The 25,684-nt window shown below is 38.0% G+C and overlaps 2 protein-coding genes across 2 annotated transcripts; one reads left to right on the plus strand and one right to left on the minus strand.

The window, feature by feature from the left end:
• Nucleotides 1-1,215: 1,215 nt before the first annotated feature.
• Nucleotides 1,216-9,105, minus strand: LOC121321364 (NHL repeat-containing protein 3-like). Its single transcript, XM_041260274.1, has 7 exons — nucleotides 8,893-9,105; nucleotides 7,776-7,922; nucleotides 7,442-7,592; nucleotides 6,644-6,844; nucleotides 5,571-5,662; nucleotides 5,276-5,388; nucleotides 1,216-2,946 (listed from the first exon to the last, which is right to left on the minus strand). The coding sequence occupies exons 1-7, from the start codon at nucleotides 8,956-8,958 to the stop codon at nucleotides 2,715-2,717; spliced, it is 1,002 nt and encodes a 333-aa protein (XP_041116208.1). The 5' UTR covers nucleotides 8,959-9,105; the 3' UTR covers nucleotides 1,216-2,714.
• A 331-nt stretch (nucleotides 9,106-9,436) lies between these two features.
• Nucleotides 9,437-25,678, plus strand: LOC121321365 (proline and serine-rich protein 1-like). The gene is made up of 5 exons (XM_041260275.1): nucleotides 9,437-10,171; nucleotides 24,479-24,544; nucleotides 24,905-24,973; nucleotides 25,312-25,406; nucleotides 25,514-25,678. The coding sequence occupies exons 1-5, from the start codon at nucleotides 10,127-10,129 to the stop codon at nucleotides 25,542-25,544; spliced, it is 306 nt and encodes a 101-aa protein (XP_041116209.1). The 5' UTR covers nucleotides 9,437-10,126; the 3' UTR covers nucleotides 25,545-25,678.
• The last annotated feature ends 6 nt before the right edge of the window (nucleotides 25,679-25,684 follow it).

Consider the following 25,684-nt stretch of genomic DNA (forward strand, 5'->3'; position numbering starts at 1 on the left):
GAACCTTTTGGCAACACAGCAGATGGATTCACATTTGAGAAAAGCACTCGTAGTAAACTACAACAAAGGAAATGGCTACAGAACAGTATCAAAGAAATATGGAATACCAAAATCCACAATCAGAGAAATAAGAAGCACCACAGAACAAATTTAAAAGAAGTGGATGTCCAAAACAAATTATGAGAGCAGCAGGTAGGAGAATTGTCCGAGCAACTAAAAAAAAATCCAAGATTAACAGCCTCACCCACAGAAAGCATCAGGCATAATCGTGCAGGAATGAGCTGTACAAAGGCCCCTGAACGGAGAAGAGTTGTGTGCAGGTAGACCTCGCTGTAAACCGTCTAAAATTTACCAAGAAATATGAACAGGAATCTGAAGCATTCTTCAACAAAATGATCTGGTCCAATGAGACTACAATAAACCTGTTACCCAAAAATGGACAACATTATGTTTAGAAAAAAAGGGAAAGCCTTCAATGAAGAAAATCGCGTACCTTCAGTTAAACATGGAGGTGGTTCGATCACCACATGGGGGTGTTCAGTTCAGGGACTTGAGACATTCATGTGATTGAAGATGGAACAAGTGCTGCCATGTATCAAAACATTTAACAAAGGACAATGAAACATCTGCTCATATGCTGGGCTGACAGACAATTTATCTTCGAACACAACAGCGACCCAAAGCATACGGCTAAGTCAACTGGAATCCTATAACAAAACAAATAATAAAAAGTTCTGGATAGGCCTTAGCAAATCACCAGATCTCAAGCCAACAGACATGCTTTTTATTGATCCGAAAAAAAAGCTGTAACCAAGTTCTGTGTAGCCAACCTGTCTGAGAATAAGGGCCAGATTTCACCAACAAGATGAAACATACTGGTTAAGAATGATCATAAATGCCTGAAAGCCGTAATGAAAGCAATTCCAAAGCAGGGGTGCCAATACATGAACAAATGTCATGAACAAATACTTTAAATGAAATGAGTTTGTTTGTTTTTGATAAAGATGACTTGTTAAATTACCAGAAATTGTGTATTTTGCTTTTTGTTCTATTTAAAAGTGGTTAAAGTGTACTGGTTGTTCTTCATCTGTTACCTTGAATTGTAGTATAAGAAGCCTAGGGTGCCAGCACTTCTCTCTCGACTGTATTCCATTAGCTTATTTCAACCAAACAGACGTGTGCTTAAAGTGAGAAGAAAACTGTCAGTAACAGCACTGAAGATTAAATTAATCTTTTATTGCACAGCATTTGATTTCACACAAAGGATAAAAACATTTATAAAAAACAAAAATCAGTAATCAAATACAGTATTACTAATGTCTTCATTCAGTCATTAAAAAATACAACCTAATTTACATCACTTAATTTTAGGAGACATCACACCGGCTCACAAAAACACATTAGGATTCATCTTTAACAGAGGGTTCTGATTTTAGGGGTAATTAAGCCAGATTAGCCCCGAGTTGAATTTTTCAAAATAAACTGAACATTTAATAATAATAATAATAATAATAATAATAATAATAATAATACAGTACACAAATAATAAGGAATGGAATGTGTTTCTTTTAAGAAAAATTGGAGGCAAACTCCACTGGCAATTACCACTAATTGAAGCACAGCAATGCTGCACAGGCCGTGAACAAAATACACATGTTCACTTCCAGTTAAGACTAGTTTAATTCCAGTGCATTACATTGATTGACTTTTGAGAAAAATCTGTTCTTTCATCAATGACTCGTCTTATGTCTGTACTTGTATTTGTTTTTGTAGTGACGTTACTATAACTGTATTTTAGGAGGGCCACACCAAATGTATTGAACAAGCTTACCTTCCAAAGGGTTTAGTCCATTATGTATACTCTACTCTATCCGTTCATTTTATACTATTGTGTACTTTTTATCATCAATAAGTATTGCTATATATTTAGTTCAATGTATCTAGTGGAATTCATTACTATTATGGAAACATGCAGTTGTTTTGTGTGGTGATGCATTCAGGCTCTGGGTTTATACATTTTTTTCAATGTTTTATGAGGGAAGATAAAATGTGAAACAAATACATTTCAGTGAAGTTTATATGGCACAAGGACATGGTATACAGCATATTTTTAGTTACACAAGTCTGGCACAGTTGAGAGTTTAAAACTAGTGAGGTAAAACGACGAGATATAATTCATATGAAAAACCACAACCAACAATGGTGTAGCTTCCTATGCCTACTGTAATACATGCAGTGTCCATTTCTCAAGCTTTTTGAGAGAGACCAATATATAACTTTCCCTTTAGCTGCAGTGTATGAATGTGAGTGTCGGTGTATTTCTTTTTTGTGAGACTGCTATTCCTGCAGTTGTATTTTAGGTGACTTCATATCATATTTTTACCACCTAACCAATCCCAAAATATAGATAACACAAGATTAAACTGTGCAACAGAAAGAAAAAAAAAACACCATCAATATATACCTAACCTTTTCCCTTACATATTCTACAAAATAAATTATGAATACAATTTCTTGTTCTGTTTCCTAATAAGCATCTTTGATTTCCTACTTATTGAAGTTTTAATTCAATTATTGATTTAGAAGTTTATAAATTTTTATTTTGGGCCAAATTTCATGAAACAGTATGAAAGTTACAAAGTTCAATTACCCTTCAAAACAGTAAATTGTTTTGCTTGCAATCATGACAAAAAGACCAAAGAAAAAGACTGGATTTATGTATAGATTGGTATAAATTTCTGTGCTTGCTGTGCCCCGATTTCAGCCACATAAAGATCTCCATTCTTCAGGTCCAATTCAACAAGGTGAGGTTTGACGTCTTCACCCAGCTGGATAACACTTACTATCTTACAGAACCCGATAGCTCCCACTGGTGGTGCTTCCAAGATAGATATTTGATTGCTGTTCAACTGGGCAACAATGAAATATTTCTGGTCTGGTGTCAGCCTGTAAAACACAGATAAAATAAATTGCAACAGAAGCCTGCTTTGTCACCAGGGTTGTTGAGCTGCAATCAGAGTGTCTTGAATGAAAAGGCAGATGTACTTATGGCTTTCTATACTGCTGGGGGGTTTGTATAAAAAAGACTATAATGTGTAAAGGGGGGAATCAGAAATACATTGCTTACTGGTTAAGTAACCAGCAGAATGTCCAATGATGCATTTATTCAGACATTAAAAAAAACAAAAACAAAAAAATACACACACACACACACACACACACACACACACACACAGTCAAAAGTTTGAGTACACTTGCTGGAAACTAGGTTTTTTTCATAACTGACAATGTTTTATCTCACATACATTTCGTAAACACTTGAAAATGAAAACACGTTACAATATACAAAACAAAACATAAGGAGTATCAAAGCAATATTCAAGAAAATTTAAAATTGTCTCTAAATCTTGGATTCCTCAAAATAGCCACCTTTTGCCTTAATAACAGCCTCACAAACACGAGGCATTGGGTTAACAAGTTTCAGCAGGAAATCACCTGACATGACAATACTTTCCTTCTTCGCCAGATAGTTCTTGCACAACTTTGAGGTGTGTTTCGGGTCATTATCTGGCTGAAGAATGAAGGACTGCCAAACTAGCTGTAATCCTGACGGAATGGCATGCCCGGTTGAGCTTGCCGTGGACTTGGTAAAGATCACCAACTCTGTCACCAATAAAGCAACCCCAGACCACGACACTGCCTCCTCCATGCTTGACAGTGGGAACCACACATGCAGAACCCATTCGCTCACCCTCTCTGCGTCTTACAAATACTTGGTGGTTGAACCCAAATATTACAATTTTGACTCATCGGTCCAATAGACTGACTTCCACTCCTCAAATGTCCAGTTTCTGTGTTTTTTGGCCCAGGCAAGTCTCTTCCTCTTATTCTGCACTCTTAGCAATGGTTTCTTTGCAGCAATTCTTCCAGATAGGCCAGCTTCACGCAATCTCCTCTGAACAGTAGCACTTAGTGGAGCTTGTTTTTCAGGGGCAGTTAATCGCCGGTTTCGCAGACTTGTGACTCGAATGAGCTTGTTCTCCGATTCTGAGGTCACCCTTGGCTTGCCTGACCTTGTTCGGTCCTCATGAGTGCCAGTTTCTTCAAATCATTTGATGGTCTTGGCCACAGCAGTTACAGACACTTGCAAAGTTCTTGTGATTTGTCTTAAAGATTGACCTCCATTTCTTAAAATAATGACAGTCTTTTTTCTTTGCTTAACTGAGCGTATTTTGCCATTTTCTGCTTCCTTACATTCAGGAATGCCAAACTTGCGCCTATGCTACCTATATTTATAGTAATCATGGACCCTTACCTGTTAACAATAATTGGTGACAAAAGGTTAATTAGGTAACATGCTAGTTAACTCAGAGAACACCTAACAAAGACACTTTTATACTTCCAACACTGTCTTATACACATTTCAGACTTTTAACTGACTTGGGCTTCAGACTGAAATCCCCTTGCTTTGGGTGACCATTTCATTGAAATTGAAAAGATTTATATTTAAATTAAATTTTTGAATGAAATTCACCTATGATTAACTGCTTATATAAGTACACTATCATATAATGAAATATTAACTGTTTATAGACAAGTTTATACAGTTAAAAGCATAGATAATCACAAAAAACCTGGTTTCAAGCAGGTGTACTCAAACTTTTGACTGGTACTGTATATATATATATATATATATATATATATATATATATATATATATATATATATATATATATATATATATATATTATTTAACTGTCATGTATGTTGATCTGGCCACTATGATGAATAACCTGATTTCTTTTTGTTTCTGTAGCACAGACTACCAAACTTGACAATCTACCATGAAAGGCTGGCACATAAAGATAAGGGACAGATTAATAAAGGTTATCCAAAGGTTGACTGTATGAGTGACATTCTGCATGACCCCCTCACTGACTGAATGGGAGACTCTGGAGAGGTTAAACTGGTGTTGAGATGAGACACAGGCAGCGTGTTTGGAGGAATAAAAAATAAAGGTGCAGAGTGCGATTATTGTAGTTTTTGTGAGATATTCTAAATAGATCCTTCCAAATCCTTCCAACAGTATACAACTAGCAGCTTCCTTTCCAAACCCTTCCAACAGTATACAACTAGCAAGAAACCTCAGTACTCAGAACAATACACTATCTGCTTCAACCTGCAACATGGAACACTGCATACAAAATCTCCAGTTGGATACATTTCAGAGACAGCAAATGTAATATATTTTTTGGAATGCCAGAGTAGCTTTTACCTGACAGAATATGGAGCACTGTCAAAGAAGCAGCTACTCCAGGATCCCAGCCAATCCCCAGTGACAGCATTAAAAGCCTGGATTCTTTTGTTTCCTCTGTCAGCAACCCACACCTTTGTACAAAAACAAAAGTAACACAATTTAGCTTTTCATTGCTTTAAATTAACAAAGGGTGTGGAATATTTTCAATATCAAACCCAAAATTGACATTGACTTTTTTTCAAGTCCAATTTAAAATAAATGCTCTCTTAAATTTGGCAGTGTACTAGCATGCTAGATTTACATTGACGCTTACTCTTTCAAACGAATCCACAGCAACACTGTGAGGGATGTAGAACTGAGCTGGGCCTGTTCCCTTTTCTCCGTGCATCCAGACCACTTCTAAATCTGTCAATGAAGACAACAACTTTCAGATATTCATCCTATCCTGTGTCATTTCAACTGTTTTCTCGTGGCTCCTAAACATTCTATAAAAATCGCCACACCGTGCAAAAACTTTAAAGTCTGTTTCAAAGCTCTTTTCAAAATGTCCAACCTAGTGCAATGGGATTTTAGATCTGTCCTCTAAATCAATGCAGGAAAAGCGAGTAAAACAAACAAACAAACAAACAAAAAACATAACAAACTGTCTTTTCTATTCAATACCACATCATGAACCATAATTGCTGTGTTATCTGTTTGACAATGTGGGCAATAATCCTTACACTATCAGTGTACTAGAGCAGACATTTTGAAAAGAGCTTTAAAACAGACTTTAAAGTTACATGTAAAAAGTTGTCAGGATGTTAACAAATGAAAAGAAAAATTACAGGTACGTTATTTAAACAGTTGTAGGGCAACACGTGGGGACGTGCAACGCTATATTTTTCAGAACCCCGCTACTTACTGTTTAGCAATTCTGCAATGTTTTGAAAATCAATACACACCTTCACAATGGTGGGGGCACGAAACACACACAGTTACTGATTGTTATTACAAAGCATTTACCCAAAATGTGTTTGTATTTTACATTGTTTCTAGGTACTCCTCATAAAGGGCATCAAATAGTCTCTTTAATTAACTATTTTTAATAATCATGTTATCCTCTTGCATGTCACACCCAGTAGGTCACCATGACTGTATATTTACATGTTGATACAAAGTTTAATCAAATTCAAACTGGTTCTGAAAACCTACCAATTAGATGCCAAAACTCATTTGTCACAAGCTCCCCGTGACCTTGATTTTCGTGAACGTTTGTGAAGGAATGTCCATATCAAGTTCAATTACAATTGGAAGAAGTTTTTTAAGCAGATCTAGAAAAGTGTGACTCATGCATGAATGAACATTGTCAGGGGATATAACCCCAAGATAAAAGAATGACTGTACCTTTTGACAGCTTAATAAGCCTGTTGTTTAATCCTCCATCTCCATCAACAATGTAGACCTCTCCAGAACTATGAACAAATATCTCAGCTGGCTGGTCAAACTCAAGTGGGCTCACATCTGTTCCAGCTTTTCCTGCAGACCCCAGAACCTGGATCAGTTCACCTGAAGGGGTATACTGCTTGATGGTGTGCCCATACTTTCCTGTTACAGAAAGACAAAGTATAAATCATTTACACACAAAAGTCATTGTATTAATATTCTCTTACTTCAATAATATGCAACTTTATCATCTCATATCTAGACTCACAGTATTGACTCCAGCCAAGTCAGGATAAAGGATGCTGAAAAAACTAGTTTGGCTTTATACACAGGTCGAAACTCTGTGGCAAAAAAAAGAACATTTCCTTTTTTTGTAGGCTTTAGCTGAGGTTGTTTTATTGGGTAAAACTATAAGAAACATAAAACTTAAATGTATTAGCCAAAAAGTTGGTTTACTTGGCTTATAGCATCATATAGTTTAATGTATGTGTGAGTGTTTGAAGTTATGTTTTTTTTTTTTTTTTTATGGGGCATTAAACAAAGGGCATTAGTATTAGTAATAAAGGGTTTGAAATGTTCATGTGTCTTTGCCTTTCTATCATTTTAAACGTAAACCTCTCTACAATGGTAGTGTGCAAATTGATATTTTACTAAATTTATTTTATTGTTTCCAAAGAGACAAATCATCCCTGATCAAATTGCTATATGGCAATGAACTAAGCTTCATGTCTCAACACTCCTTTCTCAAATGAGACTTACCATTTCCAACATCAGTGATCCATATAGATGGATTAGAGGTGGCATTGGCTATAAATATACCATGAGGCATTTCAATTGTTGAAGTATTCCAGGCCTGAAGAAAATATCCCTCTCTGGTAAACACGAGAACCTTTGGCACGTTATCCCCTCTCTGGAAATACATCAGACATTATCATTAATAATGTGCTTTAGTATGCTATGGTTTGGCATGAGAGAGACAGAGAGAGAGAGAGAGAGAGAGAGAGAGAGAGAGAGAGAGAGAGAGAGAGAGAGAGAGAGAGTGTTGAGTTTATTTGAGACAAAACCTGTTTATAAAATAATCCATCAAACTTACTTGGGCAACATAAACGACACCGTTCACAGGGTTAACAGCAACAGCAAACACTTGGCCGGTGAAGAGTTCTGGAACGTTTGGCCAGGAGGCATCCAGTTTGTAAAAAGGTTTGGGGTTTAGTCCATGGTCATTAGCTGCATCAGAGAACTACACAACAGTAATAAATACAAATAGACATTACAAACCCTACAAACAAAAATGTTGTACAATATAATGCAAAACATCACAAATACCTGTTGTTCACGTTTGTACATTTGTTAAACCGTGAAGGAGATTACATTATGATCAAGCGTAAGCAATTTGAAGGTTATCTCCCTACTAGAAGGACAAAGCACTTGGATTTCTTAAAAAATAAATAAATAAATAAATCACTCAGGGAATTTGATAATTGAACAACTTTTCAATTTTGAGACCCCCAGCATCACAACAATACCAAAATACTTATTTTGCCTATACAATATTCTACAGAAGGCCTAACTGCCTATCTGTACAGAAGTATTCATAGGGCTACTGACATAGGGCTACTTCTAAATACCCCCCCCCCCCCTCTCTTACTAAAGGGGGATGTATCTCAGTAAATATTAATCATTGAGTATAATTATTTGGCCTGGTTTCATACCTGATCTGTATCTTCCGCTACACACAATATAAGCAAAATGAACATCCTGAGGCGGGAATCTCTGGTTGTGTTCACATGGAATGACATTATACACAACATTGCCTCTGCGTGGTTTTGACGATTCGAGTACAGTACAACCACACAAAATCAGGAGTAAAAAATATGGCAACTACTTTTGGCAAAGACATTATTAGAATGTTGCAATGTATCGTAATATATCGGAAAACTTATGAATGGTTCAAGTCACATATAAAATACATTTAAAAATATACTGATGCTGATGTTTTAATCTGAAATTCAGAACAGGTAGATGGAGTCATAAGAGCACTGAATGCAAATCACCACTGCAGACACAGATCCTAAACTGCACAGTGCTGGAACTAAATTATTTAATTAGCCGAAGGGACGCTTCATTTAAGAAATAACATTTAGTTATTTAGTTAGTCCAATAAAAGGTATCACATCTCCTTGCAGATAACTTGAAATGCTGGTGCCCACCTGTTGATCAGAACGGAAGTGTATCGCTACCAACACCAATAAAAGGAAAACAAACCCATCCATCATGAACTTCTCTTCTTCACTCTCAGGGCTTCGTTGAAATCAACAAAGCCCTTCTTCTCCTTCTCGTTTTTTTTTTTTTTTTTTAGTTGTCTTGTCATTAACGGAGTATAAGCAACAACAACGTCACATGGCTTGTTCTGTTGTTAATGTGGGGTTCTCTAGCTCATTGCCTGTGCAAAAATGTTCATGCGTTTTTTTTTTTTATCAATACCTTCTCTAAAACATGAAAAATGTTATTATTATTATTATTATTATTATTATATTATTATTATTATTATTATTATTATTATTATTATTAAATGGCACCAAGGCAAAAAAAAAAAAAAAACCAAGGCAAAAAAAAAAAAAAAAAAAAAAATCAGTTAACAGTCATCATCATTCCGCGCCTGTGTTGTGCATTGGCCCAGGGGTAAAGTTAGGAGTTTATAAACAAGCGACGAAAAACCAAAAAAAAAAAAAAAAAAAAAAGACACACATTTTCTTAGCCTTTAGGCTGCCACAGTGAAACTCCAAACTTAGCTTCAAGATCTATTATGATTATAAACATGTTATATAATTCCATATTTGATAATAATGTAGATATGTCCTTTGTTTAATTTGGTCAGAAATATATTTTTTAAATTACCGAGTACCCCCTGAGTCACCCCATCACACAGGGCTGCAATGGGTCCTAGTATTTAACAACAAAGAAAGTCGATGCTGTGAAAACAGGGTAGTTCAGTTCTGAGCGTTTTTATTTTTTTTTAAATATATAAAAACATAAATTATTGCTTGTCTTATACTGTTATGAGAACAATAAACAACCGCATTGTTATTTTTCAGTAGCGTTCCTCGTAGTGTTTGTTATAAGTAATAAATAATGGTATAGCCGGGTCTCAAGTCGTCTCAAAGTAGACTTTATGGAGCCAATTTGGCTAATACACATTATTTACTTCTGATTCGAAACAATTGCGTATGTGAGATTTAAAGTCGTGCTAAATGTCTTTTTAAATTCGTTTTTACACACACTGCTCGGGCTTTAGCAAATTTTACGTAGCCTATGTAGTTGCAATGGATTTGCCTGTATTCACTAGCATTCATTTAATTATATTAGCTGCTTGAATATTATCTGTCACAGACGGGATTAAACAGTAATCAAAACAGCAAAGGTGTTCTACAGTCATCGTCGAAGATGGATAAGAAATCATTTGAAATTGTGCTTGATGAAATCAGAAAGGTAAGTATTTCAATTTCTTGTATTTGTGCCATTTCATAAACATTTTTTCGAAGTGTGAAAAAAAAAAAAAAATCTGGGTAACAGCAGGCTATAATAAGACTTGTTTTGGCTGGAAAGCACACAAGCATGCGAATAGGGCATGTTTGTCATACTACAGTCTAGTCGCCCTCAGTCGAACCTCCACATATGTCTCATCACTAAGCAATGGCTTCAAGTTGCTATCTATCTATCTGTGTGTGTGTGTGTGTTTCTGTGTGAGTTAGTTCTTGATGACATATGTCAGTTTTCCTACAAATTGTTCTTGTAACCTTGGTTTAGGAGCTATAGCAGTGGTGAACAAACATTCCTATTGCTTACAAAAAGCAGTCGTTCAGAACTGAAACCTCCCATCTCTCCTTGTCATGCCAAATGTAGCATTATTTTGAGTTATGCAATGTGTTAGCGATTCATTGAATTTTGCCCGTGTGATTACTTTTGCTATTAATTTATTCATCGCCGTGGTTTAACTGTGAACTTTCGGTATAAACAAAATGTACTTTTTATTTATTTTTTTATTTTAAATTTAGTCGTCTCCAGTTTTTTTTACCCCGGTTTTCTCCCCAATTATGATGCCCAACAATTTGGGATTCCCCAACCTAAGCCCTCCCTACCCGGGCAGCGTTCGGCCAATTGTGCGCCACCACCTGTGAACTCCCGGTCACGGTCGGCTTTGACATAGCCTGGACTCGAACCTGCGATCCAAAATGTACTTTTTAGACATCAAAACAGTATAAAAACGGCAATCCTCACATTACGTTTCATCTTTCATTAATGTGTTTCTTTTTTTGAAAAAGCCCAATTGCTTGAACACAGTACACTTTAGTCATGCTTTTCCGAAGGGAAAATAGGTTTTAATGGAGAAATTAGTTTTAAATAATTTAGAGAGAATGGAGTTCACAATACATTTTCACTGCGAGTTTTTTTTTTTTTTGCCAACTAATTATGCGTCTCGATTTTAAGCTTCTCTGTAATCCACTGAAATAATCGGTCTCTCTCCTACATAGGAGGTTGTAGCTGCAGGGTTAGAACATTTCTTCTACTGGCAAGACCCTTTGCGACTCCTGCTTATGACTGATTTAATTGAAACGACAGTTGATTTCACTATGTAACACAATTTTTGTTCCTGGGTAGTAAGTGTTATTTCCTAATTGCTTATGCCTCAAAAATATAGAAAATGGCTATTATTCCCCACAAACTTTACTTTTGTGACCAGGACAGTGATATTTTGAAATTTACCTATTTCCAATGAGAAAACGGGCGAATTTGTGTCTTTTCGTTCACATAAAGTCAGAAAAAAACAACATATGAATCCAAATTAACATGTATTTATACTAAAGTGATACAAAAATGACTAGAAAAGATTTAGAAGTGAGTAGTTTTTCGAGATTTACGATTATACTGTAAATCACTTTCACGAATCAGCCCCCAAATGTAGTCTCCCATCATATTCTCGTTATACTGTCCTTGGTAGCGGCGTTCAAAGACCAGTATATCCTGGTGGAAGTGCTCGCCTTGCTCCTCCGAGTACGCTCCCATGTACTCCTTGAATTTATCAAGATGAGCATCAAGGATATGGACTTTGAGGGACATTCTACAGCCCATTGTGCCGTAGTTCTTCACCAGAGTCTCAACCAGCAACACATAGTTTTCGGCCTTGTGATTGCCCAGGAAGCCCCGAACCACTGCGACAAAGCTGTTCCAAGACGCTTTCTCCTTACTAGTGAGCTTCTTGGGGAATTCATTGCACTCCAGGATCTTCTTTATCTGTGGTCCGCCGAAGACACCGGCTTTGACCTTTGCCTCAGACAGCTTAGGGAAGAAGTCTTGAAGGCACTTGAAGGCTGCCAACTCCTTATCTAGAGCTCTGACAAATTGTTTCATAAGGCCCAATTTGATGTGCAGTGGTGGCATCAGCACCTTCCGGGGGTCCACCAGTGGCTCCCACTTGATGTTGTTCCTCCCCACAGAGAACTCGGTCCGCTGTGGCCAGTCCCGCCTGTGGTAGTGCGCCTTGGTGTCCCTGCTGTCCCAAAGGCAAAGATAGCAGGGAAACTTGGTAAAACCGCCTTGGAGACCCATCAGGAATGCCACCACTTTGAAGTCTCCTATGACCTCCCAGCCGTACTCATCATACTTCAAGACATCCAGCAAGGTCTTGATGCTGTTGTAATCCTCTTTGAGGTGCACTGAGTGAGCCAGGGGAAGAGACGGGTACTTGTTACTATTATGGAGCAGCACGGCTTTGAGGCTCCTGGATGAGCTGTCAATGAAGAGGCACCACTCATTCTGGTTACAGGCGATTCCGATTGCCTCGAATAGACTGGTCACATTGTGGCAGAAGCAGAGCCCATCTTGACGGGTGAAGAAGCTGGAAAAAGGTTGGTGACGCTTCCTCTGATCTGCGACTTGCACACTTTCATCCAACAAGTTCCACTGCTTGAGCCTAGACGTCAAAAGCTCGGCATTGGACTTGGTGAGACCAAGATCTCTAATCAAGTCGTTGAGGTCTTTTTGGTTGGGGTAGTATGGGTTTCTCTCCTCAGCTCCACCTCTGAAATTGTCATCTGGATCTACAACGTCTTCCTCGCTCTCTGACTTGCTGCTCTCTTCTAAAGACAGCTGCTCTCTCTCCGGAGGAGTGGGTACGGGGAGCTCATGGCAGTGTGGCACCGGGGCGATGGATGAAGGAAAGTCCGGATACGTGATCGCAGGTGCATTCTTGCCAGTCCGACGTTTGGAAGGGTCCACCATGCAGAAGTAGCAGTTGCTTGAGTGGTCAGTGGGTTCCCGCCAAATTCTTGGGATTGCAAACTTCATGGCTCTCTTCCCCTCTGTACCATCCTACAAAAATACATTTATTTCACCCATGACTAATGTGTAAGAGATTCTCGCAACATTTTTCATATATGATATATTTTTTCAATAACATTGAAAATTGTAAAACATTTTAAAATTAAAAACTTTTACCATTTTAAAAATTTTAACAAATTTTATAACACAAAATTCCGAGTAACAATTGTCCATCTTACTTTCCAGAGTTTTTTTTGCAGTGTTCGCAGGTGAAATGAGGTGCCCAGGGTTTGTCTCGGTCCCCGACAGGCATGCCGAAATATGCCTTGTAGGCCTCACACATCTTAGCAGATGCTTCCTCTGAGTACTTTTTCGCTGTTGTCTTGATAATTTGGCCACAGACATAGCAAAATGCGTCTGCCGGATGCTTGCAGCCTCTTGATGCCATCTCAGAAAAATGCAGATATGTATCCACTTAGCTGGAACTAAACTGAACTGGTGGGCTTAAGGCCCCTGTATTTTCTACTATTTATATTACTGGAAAGTTCTAGAAAGTTCTAGAATTACTCCAAGTTTCTTTTCGAGTGGAAGCGACACAGTGGGAGAAGTACAGGCGTGGAAAAGTACAGAGCAGTTTGAAGCCAAAGGAGAAATTGCATCTTGAATTGCTTTAATCAGAAAACAGAGGACATTGGGGAAACACAGCCGCGTGAGTGTTTTTCTGATAACAAACAAGCTGAAACTCGGAGCAGCTGATTCAAATTCAGCGCCGTTTTGAGACACGGGCGAGGGGAGGAGCCGACAGCACAGCAGAACAACGCAGTTAAACGAGGCAGTCTTCCCAGCGACAGCGAGTGGAAGCGACAGCTAGTGGGAGAAGTACAGCGTGGAAAAGTACAGAGCAGTTTCGAAGCAGTTTGAAAGCAGGTTGACGGCTGCAGAAGTCCTAAACTTCAAAAAAAAAAAAAAACCCTCAACATGGTCTTCAAGCCAGTAATCTGTGACACCTGCTTGATGTGGGAAATCCGAGAAAACCCAGCGGAGCTAAACCAAGTGTGCGTAAAGTGCCGCGCGATCCAGGATTTGCATAAACTAGTAAGCATGCTAGAAATGGAGCTGGAAGAAGTGAGACAGCAACAGGATCTTGAGGAACTGGCACACCCACAATTCATGGAAGTCTGCATCACCCCTAACAGACTGAAAGCCACCAGGGAGATAGAAGGTCAGAACAGCTGGGTTCAGGTAGGCAGAAGCAGGGAAAAAAAGAAACTTCGTCAAACACAACCACCAGAAATCAAAACAACCAACAGATTTGAGTCACTTCAGAATTGTGATGAGCAGAACCAACAACAAGAGAATGAAAGGAACAACATCCAGGACCCCATTGACAGTGGTGACCAGACAGCAAAAAGAAGGGAGGTCATGATTGTTGGGGACTCCATATTGAGAAACACAGCAAGTTCAGTTCGCAGTTTGGACCCCCTTACTACAACAGTGTGCTGCCTTCCGGGAGCCTCGGTCAAGCACATCACTGAAAACGTGGACAGGCTCCTAGAACGAACAGGAGACGACCCGGTAGTAGTCGTCCACATCGGTACAAACAACATTGGAAGAGACAGACCAAAATCCCTGCAAAACAAATTCAGAGAGCTAGGAAGGAAATTAAAAGAGAAAACCAAAACTGTGGTATTTTCTGGTATACTACCCGCACCTTGCAAAGGACCATATGGACAGCTGGAAATAATAAATCAAAACCAATGGTTGAAGACGTGGTGCACACGGGAAGGCTTCACCTATCTTGATCATTGGACCACTTTCTACAACGAGGACTATCTGTATAGACGGGATGGACTGCATTTAAATAACAAGGGAACTAGTCTACTTGGAGAAAAGATCCTCGAGCAGGTTCGGAAGCATTTAAACTAGAAAGGAAGGGGGGAGAAATCAACAAAAAAACAGAAGGGAGACCGCATCAAAACAAGAACAACAACTCAGGTAAGACAACCATTAAATGTGTTTATCTAAATGCTAGAAGTATCAGAAACAAAATTCTAGAACTTGAAGCTACTGCACTAACAGGTAACTATGATGTGATAGGTGTTACAGAAACTTGGTTGTCTGAGAGTGATGGGGACGAATATAATATTTGTGGGTATACACTGTATAGGAAAGACAGGCAGGACAGAAGAGGAGGAGGGGTAGCGCTATACATAAGAAACAGTCTTGAAGCCCAGGTGTTAAACCTGGACAAAGAAAATAAAACCGAATCAATATGGGTCAGAATAACAGACAAAAATTCAAAAGGCATAATAATAGGAGCATGCTATAGACCGCCAGATTCAGACGGTGAGCACAATAATCTGTTATACAATGACATTAGAAATGTGTGTAGCAAAGGAGAAGCCATACTAATGGGGGATTTCAACTTCCCCCAAATAAAATGGGAAAACCCGGTGGGTAGCGCGAAGGTGAAATAGAAATGGTGGAAATGACAAATGACTGCTTCCTAACACAATTTGTGAAGGCACCCACTAGAGGGGAGGCATGCCTTGATTTAGTCTTTTCAAATAACGAAGATAGAATAACTAAAACAGAGGTCAGAGAACCACTGGCAAACTCAGACCACAACATGGTCTCATTTGAAGTGTTTTTTAAATCCTCAAAAGTAAAGACTAAAGCTAAGGTTTACAATTTATAGCAAACTATGAAGGCATGAAACAGAGACTAACAGAAGTAGATTGGAGTAAAATAGAGAAAACACCCACAGAAGAAGGATGGTTGTTCTTCAAAAATGTAGTACTAGAGGCACAAAACAATTATATCCCTAAAGTAGACAAATCTAAATGTAAAACTAAATTGCCAAAATGGTTTAATAGATCAATTAAAAAAAATATTCAGCGCGAAAAAAGGCTTTACAGAGCATTAAAAAAGGACCAAAAAGAAAGTACACAGAAAGAGTACACAGAACTGCAAATGCAAGTCAAAAAGGAAGTTAGAAAGGCCAAGAGAGAAATAGAAATGAACATTGCTAAGGGAGCTAAAACCAATTCCAAAATGTTTTTCCAATATTACAACAGCAAGAGAACATTGAGGAGATTAAATGTTTAAGAGATACAAATGGCAAAATCGTGGAAGAAAAAAAAATAGCAAATATGTTAAATGATTACTTTTCACAAGTTTTTACAAAGGAAGATTGACAACATGATCCACATGTCATCCAGTTCCTATCCAGTTTTAAATAACTTTAGCATAACTGAGGCAGAAGTGTTAAAGGGACTAGGAGCTCTTAAAATAAACAAATCCCCTGGGCCGGATGAGATCCTGGTAGTACTCAAAGAAATGAAAGGGTAATTTACAAACCGCTAACCAAGATCATGCAGCAGTCTCTTGGCACAGGGGGGGCGACAGACTGGATTGAAGGAATACCGTCCACAAAAAGGGAAACAAAACTGAACCAGGTAACTACAGACCAGGTGACTTCTATTATATGCAAACTTGAAACCAGTCCAAAATGGAAAATTACCTATATGGACAGGGTCTGGGAGACACCATAGGCAGGGAGATCGTGCCTAACTAACTTGCTTGATTTTTTTGAGGATGCAACATCGTAATGGGTAATTGCAAAGCATATCTTGGTTTATTTAGCAGAAAGCTTTTGACAAAGTCCCGCACAAAAGATTAATTCTCAAACTGAACGCAGTTGGGATTCAAGGAAACACATGTACATGGATTAGGGAGTGGTTAACATGTAGAAAACAGAAAGTACTGATTAGAGGAAAAACCTCAGAATGGAGTGTGGTAACCATGTACCACAGGGATCATATTAGGTCCTCTGCTATTCAATCTACATTAAAAATTCTGTATAGTAAGCAAACTTTTAAAATTAGAAACTTTTGCAGCAGCAAAGGTCATTTGATCTAGACAAGATTCAGAACTTAATGGCAAATGACATTTAATAAGAAAAGTGTAATTCGCAGGAAATAAAAAGCATTATAAATATCATATCCATCTTACCTTCCAGAGAATCTATGAAAAAGACCTAGGAGTTTTTTTGACTCAGAAATGTCTTCATCTAGGCAATGTGGGGAAGCTATAAAAAAGGTGCCCAGGATACATTGTGAAAAGTGTTGAATTTAAATCAAGGGAAGTAATGTTAAAACTGTACAATGCCTTGTAAGACCTCATCTTGAATCTTGTGCAGATTCTGGTCACCTCGCTATGAGATACTGCTCTAGCTCTTGTCTTGATAGCGATTGGCCGCAGAAATAGCAAAATGCAGTCTGAATTGAATCTGTTCAGTCTTGCAGCAAAGAAGACTCTTGACCTGCCAGCATCTCAAAATTCTAAAAATGCAGATATGTATCACAAATGGACTTAGGGGCATTCAGAACAGAAAATGGAACTTTTTTACACTGAGAATGGTGGGCTTAAGGCCCCTGTATTTATGTTGTTATTTATATTGCTTGATGAGTTCTGGGATCAATAAGCTTCTAGAAGTTATGGGCCAAGTTTACGTTTCAGCTTTCTTATGTTCTTATGTTCTTATCTGGAATGTTCTGGAATGTTCTGGAAAATAGGTAAATTTCAAAATATCACTGTCCTGGTCACAAAAGCAAAGTTTGTGGGGAATAATAGCCAGTTTCTATACTTTTGAGAGGCATAAGCAATTAGGAAATAACACTTACTACCCAGGAACCAAAAAAAAAAAAAATTGTTACACTGTGTTTTCAGATAAATTAACAAGCCAGTTGGTCATATTTTCATAGTCTGATCCCATTTAAATAGGAAGGAAAAGATAGATTCTTAGCCACTCAAGTTGAGCTTTTGCTAAATTTAAAATATGGAAAGAAATAGCAGAAAAAAATAAATGCAACCTTTTCTGTAAAAAAAAATAAAAAAAAAAAATTTTGGGACCTGAAGCGCAGAACGAAGCAAAACTCAATCGACATTCCAGAGGAACAGGCGGAGGACCACCGATTTGAAGTCCAGCTAACATCACTAGAGAGAAAAATCTGTACCCTGGTTGATCCAGTATTTGTACCTGGGATACATAATGGGGCAGATCTGATGAAATCAGGATACAACAGAAGAAGCTTCTCATACAGGTGAATGTGAGTTTTTGAGTCTGTTTATATAGGCTGTATGTAGTGTTGTACACAAGGTAGTGTATGTTTGTACTGTGCACAGTACAAAGTATTTAAAATAAAGAAATTGGGAAATGTGGGCAAAATGTTTAGCTCTAATTGCCTGTTAAAAAAAAGGAAAACGCATGTTTCTTTATTATTGTTTCTTTATCATTGTGTGAAACGCTGGCAGTATGCGTAGCCTATTTACAATCATAAACACATCAGTTTCTGCATTATAATTGTTGGTAGCATCAATAGCAGACTTAAATATGGTTGAATAGAAGTGGTTAAATAACCCTACCATTTAGAAACATCCTTTAGGGAACATCAGCATACTACAGGCCCTCTTTTAAGAGACCACCTGTGTTAAGAGGACTGTCCCTTGAGTGGTCTCTTAATACAGGTTTGACTGTACCTTTATGTTACTGAACCCAGTCAGCTACCAGACAGAGTTCATTACAAAGTACCAGTAGTAAACTGCATTACTGTCAGGGCGTTGAGTGCTCAGGAGACTCCACTGTGACATCCTTCCTAGGTTATGCTGGATAGACATGCGCATGCATGTGTGTGTTTTGCAAAGCAAGCTATACCCATAAATAAAATCATAATGGGTAACCTTGCTCATTACCGGGCCTGCCCATCCAATATTGAAACTGGTCATTAACGGTAACAGGATATACCTTACCCATGGACTGTAATAGACACAGGGTAGAACAAGGTTATTTAAATAATAGACTGGCTCTCTCTCAGCCTTTTAACTGTGCTGTTGTTGAATCGATACAATTGTGGCGCCTCCTCAGACAGATCAGCCTTTGCACTTTTCACTTTGTGCTCAGTAGGAAGCTTTTTAACAACAACATAGCTGTTGCTGTACAGGGTACAGGACAGGCAGGCAGGCAGGCAGGTGGCAGGTTATGGTCCACAGCACATCATCTAACTCAGATCTGATGAAATCAGGATACAACAGAAGAAGCTTCTCATACAGGTGAATGTGAGTTTGAGTCTGTTTATATAGGCTGTATGAAGTGTTGTACACAAGGTAGTGTATGTTTGTACTGTGCACAGTACAAAGTATTTAAAATAAAGAAATTGGGAAAATTGGCAAAATGTTTAGCTCTAATTGCCTGTTAAAAAAAAGGAAAACACATGTTTCTTTATTATTGTGCGAAATGCTGGCAGTATGCATAGCCTATATATATAGATATATAAAACTTAATTTATTTAAATATTATTGTATTATTTTATACAATATTAATATTCAGTTCTTTACATGCCGTGTCTGTCTCTAGTGTATGAAAGGGAGTCGCCATGGAGAGAGAGAGAACACCAACCGTACAGATGTAATGAATCTCAACCATCCTCAAGATCTATCACCAGTGGATTCCATTGATGCAACAGTGGCTAATCAAAGTGATGTTGGGTGTGCTGAAATGCAGTTGGAAATGGGCTGCTCCTGGGGTACTAGGGGAAAGAGCAAATGTTTCGCCCTCTACATCCCAGTCCTCCCATTGTCAGGGTGAAAGTACTACTGCACTTCATTGCCACTTCACCAGAGAAGACCGCTTAAATGTCCTTTGAAAGAAAACTAAAAAATATAAGAGAAACACAAACCACGTTAAGGTAGTAAATACAACTGTAAAGGAAGTCAAAGATATCCATGTTTTAGCAGACGGATAGGTTCTAACGAAGGTATACACCAGGAGCTAGTCAGAACCATTGTACTTCTGGAGGGTATGGTAGTGGCAGTGGAGCAAAATGTCAATGTCGGTCCTCTGCTGCTCCAGACCCCTGCACTGCCTCCACTTCTGCTGTACCAACCAACACCCAACAGCTGCACCCAAACGAGGTCGACAGCGTGGCATAGCGGAGGAGCAGCAGAGAAAGGGAACCATGCAAATAGTTAGCAGAAGAGTATATAGTATTTCATAATTGTAATAATAAAAACATACTAAAAATGTATCATTGGGATGTTTCTATTTGTGAAAAAAAAAAGAAAAATAAATGTTAAACAACAACATGCATTTGTTCAGTATTTATGTTTTAGTTTCATATGTTAATGTATCTCTATTTTTTTTTTAAATCTAAAAATATTTATCAAAAGTACCTTATTGCTTATTATAAAGTTCGATGAGCATACTTACTTGGTACTGAAGAAATCTTGGATGAGCTGTTCACGTAGTTGCCTTGCCTCTGCTCCATGGTTTTGTTGATAATGGTCATGCTGCTCTTCATCTATGTCCCCTGGTAGCAATTCCTCTCTGTTATCCAGTACCAGCTCCAGACCATGCTGAGTGGCAATATTGTGACGCATACAACACTCCACAGTCATCTTGCTTACTTTAAGACTGCCACACACCAGACGTGATGCGATTTTTAAATTGGTGACGAGATATTTTCCCAGCGACGTGACCATACACACCAGAAGCAACACAGGTGATGTGACCGGTTTGAAAACTGCCAGATCTGTACAACTGTTAAAGACTGGTACATATTCATCAACATGTTGTGGAAATGAGGAGTATTTTCTCCAATGGTATTTCAACACATATGGCAATAAATCATACACACCAGGCTTATCCAGTTCCTTTGAAGTGGAATCCCGTACACTGTCTTTCAAATCTGTATCTCTGAAGCTGTTCTCTGATTGCTCAATGCCGTAGTTGACGCGTGACAAAAAGCAAAAAATAAGGTTCAATCCTATTTATTTTGCGCCATCGTCATGTGGTGTGAAAGATATTTATAAAAAGTATAGGTTCTATTAATTTTGTTGCATCGCTGCAGAGTTTCGCTTGCCGCATTTCATCTGTTGGGTAGGTGCCTTTACCAGGGTCATAATGTAACTCGCCAGTAGATTTATGAAGACATCTAAATCTATTTTTTAAAATCCCGAAACACTTCTCAGTGGCGTTTAGAGTTGAAATGTGAGCATCATTATATTTTATTTCTAGTTGTGTTTGTGGATTTAATACTGGGGTCATCAATAGGGTTCCTATATGACTCCATGTTCACTGGGACAGTTCAGGCTTTTCAACTCACACCGCAATGCACTTTGGTAAGTGTAGTCCTGCTGTGAAAGGTACCTGAGACAGGTTAAATGTACCAGAATGCGTTGCGGTGTGAGTTGAAAAGCCTGCACTGTCCCAAAGTGTCCCAGTGAATATGGAGTCATATGGGAACCCTAGTCATCAGCCATCATTTAAGTGGGTACGTGCTGTCACCTGCAAACATTAATAACTATATAAAGATATTGTAAAAAAAAAAAAAAAAAAAAAAAAAGTATTATGTTAATCAAAAGACAAACTGTGATACATGCAGTTTATCTAAAAGCCAGCCTCCACTTACAACCCCCTGTTGAAATTGAGTTGTGGCATGAGCCAGGGTACTGTGCAACTACATCAGTGATAGTGTACTACGTTGAGCATCGTGTAGAATTTGCACATGTAAATAATTGTAATGTTTTCTGTTTCGGAAAGCAGTTTAATTCCGAGAATCTGGGGATATTGCAACGTGTGCAATCTATTACGCTTAGCACTTTCGGAAGCCAGACAACTGATCAAATTTGTGTTTGGTTCTGTTTTGTTCCATATCCCCAAATTGCAATTTTACATACTCCCTTGCCCTACGGAAAAGTGTCTGTGACATCACTCAGTATCTTTGACATAGAAGATTGACAGGTGCCTGACTTGTCCCCTGGTGCTGTCTGCATGGCACCTGTTGCATAAACATGAACGGCTGCTGTCACTTTTACAGGTACAGGTATGACGTGACTGGGGGTTATTTTCCATTCTAAATCAGATTCAACATATCACACAGCTATGTTATAGTGCCTGTATCCAATCTGTATCTACTTGTAGTGGAGTTTGATCCAGAAATGTTTGACACGTTTGACTTTTCTGGGTTTAGGGTAGGATTGTCTTCTTCACCTCCCTTCCCTCTCATGCTGCAGTCGGAGAATCAGAAGCGCTTCAATATCCTCCATTGTTGATTATAGCTGAGCATCCCAGTCAGCGGTCATAGTGAGCAATTTTGTGTTTTGACGTTTTTATACTGTTTTGAAGCCTAAAAAGTAGATTTATTTTATAATACCAAAAGTGTACATTTAAACCACTGCGACGAATAAATGAATAGCGTATTGCATCTTGGCAGTGTAAAGCAATTTTACAGAAATGTGGGCATTTATACCGGGTTGCGACCCCCAGCCACAGAAAGACAATTTGCAAACACCACAAGGAATATGACACAAAAGAGGCAGCACACTTTTCATGTAACCTGGCTTCACAATGTGACTGGCTGCAGTAAGTCTACACCTTCAGAAAATAAGATGTACTGCAAGGTTTGTGTCCAGTATGACAAAAGCACATTTCTGACTGGGTCATCAACCTTTAAGATAGTTGATTTTAAAGTGGATGAAAAACCAAATAATCAATGTAACTGTGAAACTGGTGAAGGCAAAGACTGCCAAACAAGGCACATCAAAAGTGTAGTAACTACTACACACCATAAACACCTCTGTGATTTTAGAACAGCTCACAGCCTTGCAAAGCATGCACGATATAATTTGATTTTGAATGGATGTGCGACCTGGATGAGGCAAAAGGATTAAATGTGGGCTAAACATATAAATTCTAAACAGGCACAGGACTATTGTGAGGACACAGTGTCCAGCCCAGTTAACCAGAATGGCAACTGCTAAATATTTATTTATTTCATTTATATAACACCTTATGTCTAGACCCCAATATGCTTTTCAGAAAACATAATAAACAGCATAATAAAACATTAAAATAGCATCAAGAAGACTATAATAAAAAGACTTTTAAATAAAAGTAAATACATTTCCAACCATGTATGTTAAACAAAAAAAAAACAGTAATAACAGATATCAATAATAAAAAAGACTATTAGAAAAAGGCTTGTGTATATAATAGGTTTTCAGCAAGACTCCTAGCTCCTCTGACAACAAAATACATATTGTAGGAGCCTTATAAGAAAAGGCCATTCCTCCCATACTATTTGTATTTACCCTTGGAATAACCAAGAGCCCTGCATACTGAGGTCTAAGATTCCGTTTAGGAATGTATGGGATCAACAGCTCTTGTAAATAACTGGGTGCTAATCCATTAAGGGCTTTGTAAGTTATAAAATAAAATCTTAAAATCAATTTGAAACTGCACAGGAAGCCAGTGTAAGGAGGCCAAGACAGATGTAATATGTTCACCTTTTCTGGTTTTAGTAAGAATTCTTGCAGTAGCATTCTGAATAAACTGCAAGTGAGAGACCAAATATTTTGGAATCCCAGAAAAAAGTAGATTACAATTGTCGATTCTTACATTTGTCAGTTGTCTCTGCACATGAATGTGTACATGCTATTGCGAGGACCCAGTGTCCAGCTGAGTTAACCAGAATGGCAACTGTTAAATATCCAGATAGTACCATTACTGAGGCATTGATGTGCCACGTGAAGTATGCTGTCAACGGTGTTGTCCACTCAGACTTTATGGGGTTTGGAATGTGGGGAAGGCAGATGCAGAAACCCAATCAATGTATCTGGGAATGAGCATTAATGTTTATTGTTTTTTTCAATAAATTTATAAGTATTAGGTTTTTTGGAAAATAAAATTTAAGCCTAATATTTTTGTGACCCCAACAGCTGTTGTTGATTCCGATTCAGGTACTTCACATAATGACTAGTAAGTTTGAAAAGGTACTAGGCTAGTCCCACCATTTTGTTAGTTTCTAACCCTGAGCTGAACTGCTGTCCCAGCCCTTGATGTCTCCCAGCCGATCAGAATGAAAGCATATCCGGATCTGGATCCATGACTCTCATCCGCATCCCCCCACTGCCGGCCTCATCATCTCAACTGTTCAGAGTTGTGAATCCCTCCAGGGGCATCCTTTATCTAAACCAGCCTCAGGAAAAGCTCAGCAAGCTGCTTTCCTCACAATATGGACAGATTTTCTGTCGAAGACTGGCCCACCAACAATCTCTGCCAAAGCATTTTAAATCTGCCATTCAAATCCCAGCGAAAGCGCTTGGAATAATGATCCATTATCCATTGTCTTCCTCCATGCAGCCCTTGCTCCTACCAACAACCTTTTCTGCTATTTTATATGTTGTGTAAATCTTTACTTTCACAAAAAGATTATTTGGAGTTATATTGAGAACTGGAGGAGTGACATGCTGAGAAACCTGTAAAAAACAACACTTTGGACATTACATTAATATTTATGTATTTTACAATATGTAACATTGTATAGAACCACATTTGCATTTACAATGTTGTGTGAAGTTGAAAAATACTGAATGTAATTCCTAAATCCTTATTTATGTTGTCAATAATTTTCTTTTCAGTGTGTTCTGACAGAACAGAGAACAAAGGCGATTGAACACGTACATGGATATTTCTCAAGCGAGCAGGTACAGTGGTGTAAATTGCAGGATATTTCCCTTTCTTCAAAAAGAATAGACCTGTAAACACTCCTTATATTAATGTGGATAAGCTGTGGGGGCAAAATGGTGTTTATACTGTGCACCTCCAGTCCAGTGAAAATGCATGTCTTACAGTTCATAGTATCACATGAACTGGAATAAGAAAATCAAAGACTGGAGGGATTGTAAACATCTTTGAAATCTGTACCTTGTCTTCCAGTTATCTGTTACATCTATATTATTTGTTCTATAAACTCGCATTTGAAATTTACTGCACTATATTGATTCTCTTTATCATGTAATATATATCTATTCTGCTGATTCTTTTTTTTTTTTTTTCTTCTGCAGGTGACAGAGCTGTTGAAGTATTTTTCATGGGCAGATCCCCAGATAAAAGCTGTGAAAGCTTTGCAGCATGTGAGTTGTGCCATTAAACTGGTAGATCAGGAAATACAGATGCAGTACACTTTTGAGTGAAGCTGTCTTTCATACACTACAGTTGAATGTAATGTAGATTTTTTCTTGACGGCATCCTACAGAATTGAATACAACCACCAGTCTATTTGTTTCTCTCTGTCGTTCCAACTGAAAAAATGCATAATGGAGATCGCATTGTTAAAGGGCACTTTAAGTCTGCAAATTAAAACAGAATGTGGCATTACTAATTTTGTTATTTCTTGTTTTTACATTTAAACATTTTCAAAAAATGTGTATTTTCTTTTATTGTAACCAGTTTTTTGTTTTGTTTTTTTTAGAAAATGGTAGCTGTTCCTACAACCAAAGTGGCCAATATTCTTAATTGCTTCACATTTTCAAAAGACAAACTTGTTGCCTTGGAACTGATAGCTTTGTAAGTATTAAAGCATTGTACATCAACATGTTTAAGCACACTTTATATGTTGTCCCCCAAGAGTTGGGATATCTGTATTTATGACTGCAAGTATTTCCATTTTTAAGGAATGACAGACATCCCCAAAACAACTATTGACCAGCTTACATGCAACATCGGAGGACTGTGCCATCTTAAAGGTGTAAACTGATATGCACAATAACCTCACAGTTAATGCAGTAGGGTAATGAAAGGTGTATGAACCAGAACAGACCTCACCATTTGTTTTAGCTATTCAC

The sequence above is a fragment of the Polyodon spathula genome, chromosome 9, assembly GCF_017654505.1.
Source record: "Polyodon spathula isolate WHYD16114869_AA chromosome 9, ASM1765450v1, whole genome shotgun sequence".
In the NCBI taxonomy this organism is placed as follows: Eukaryota; Metazoa; Chordata; class Actinopteri; order Acipenseriformes; family Polyodontidae; genus Polyodon; species Polyodon spathula.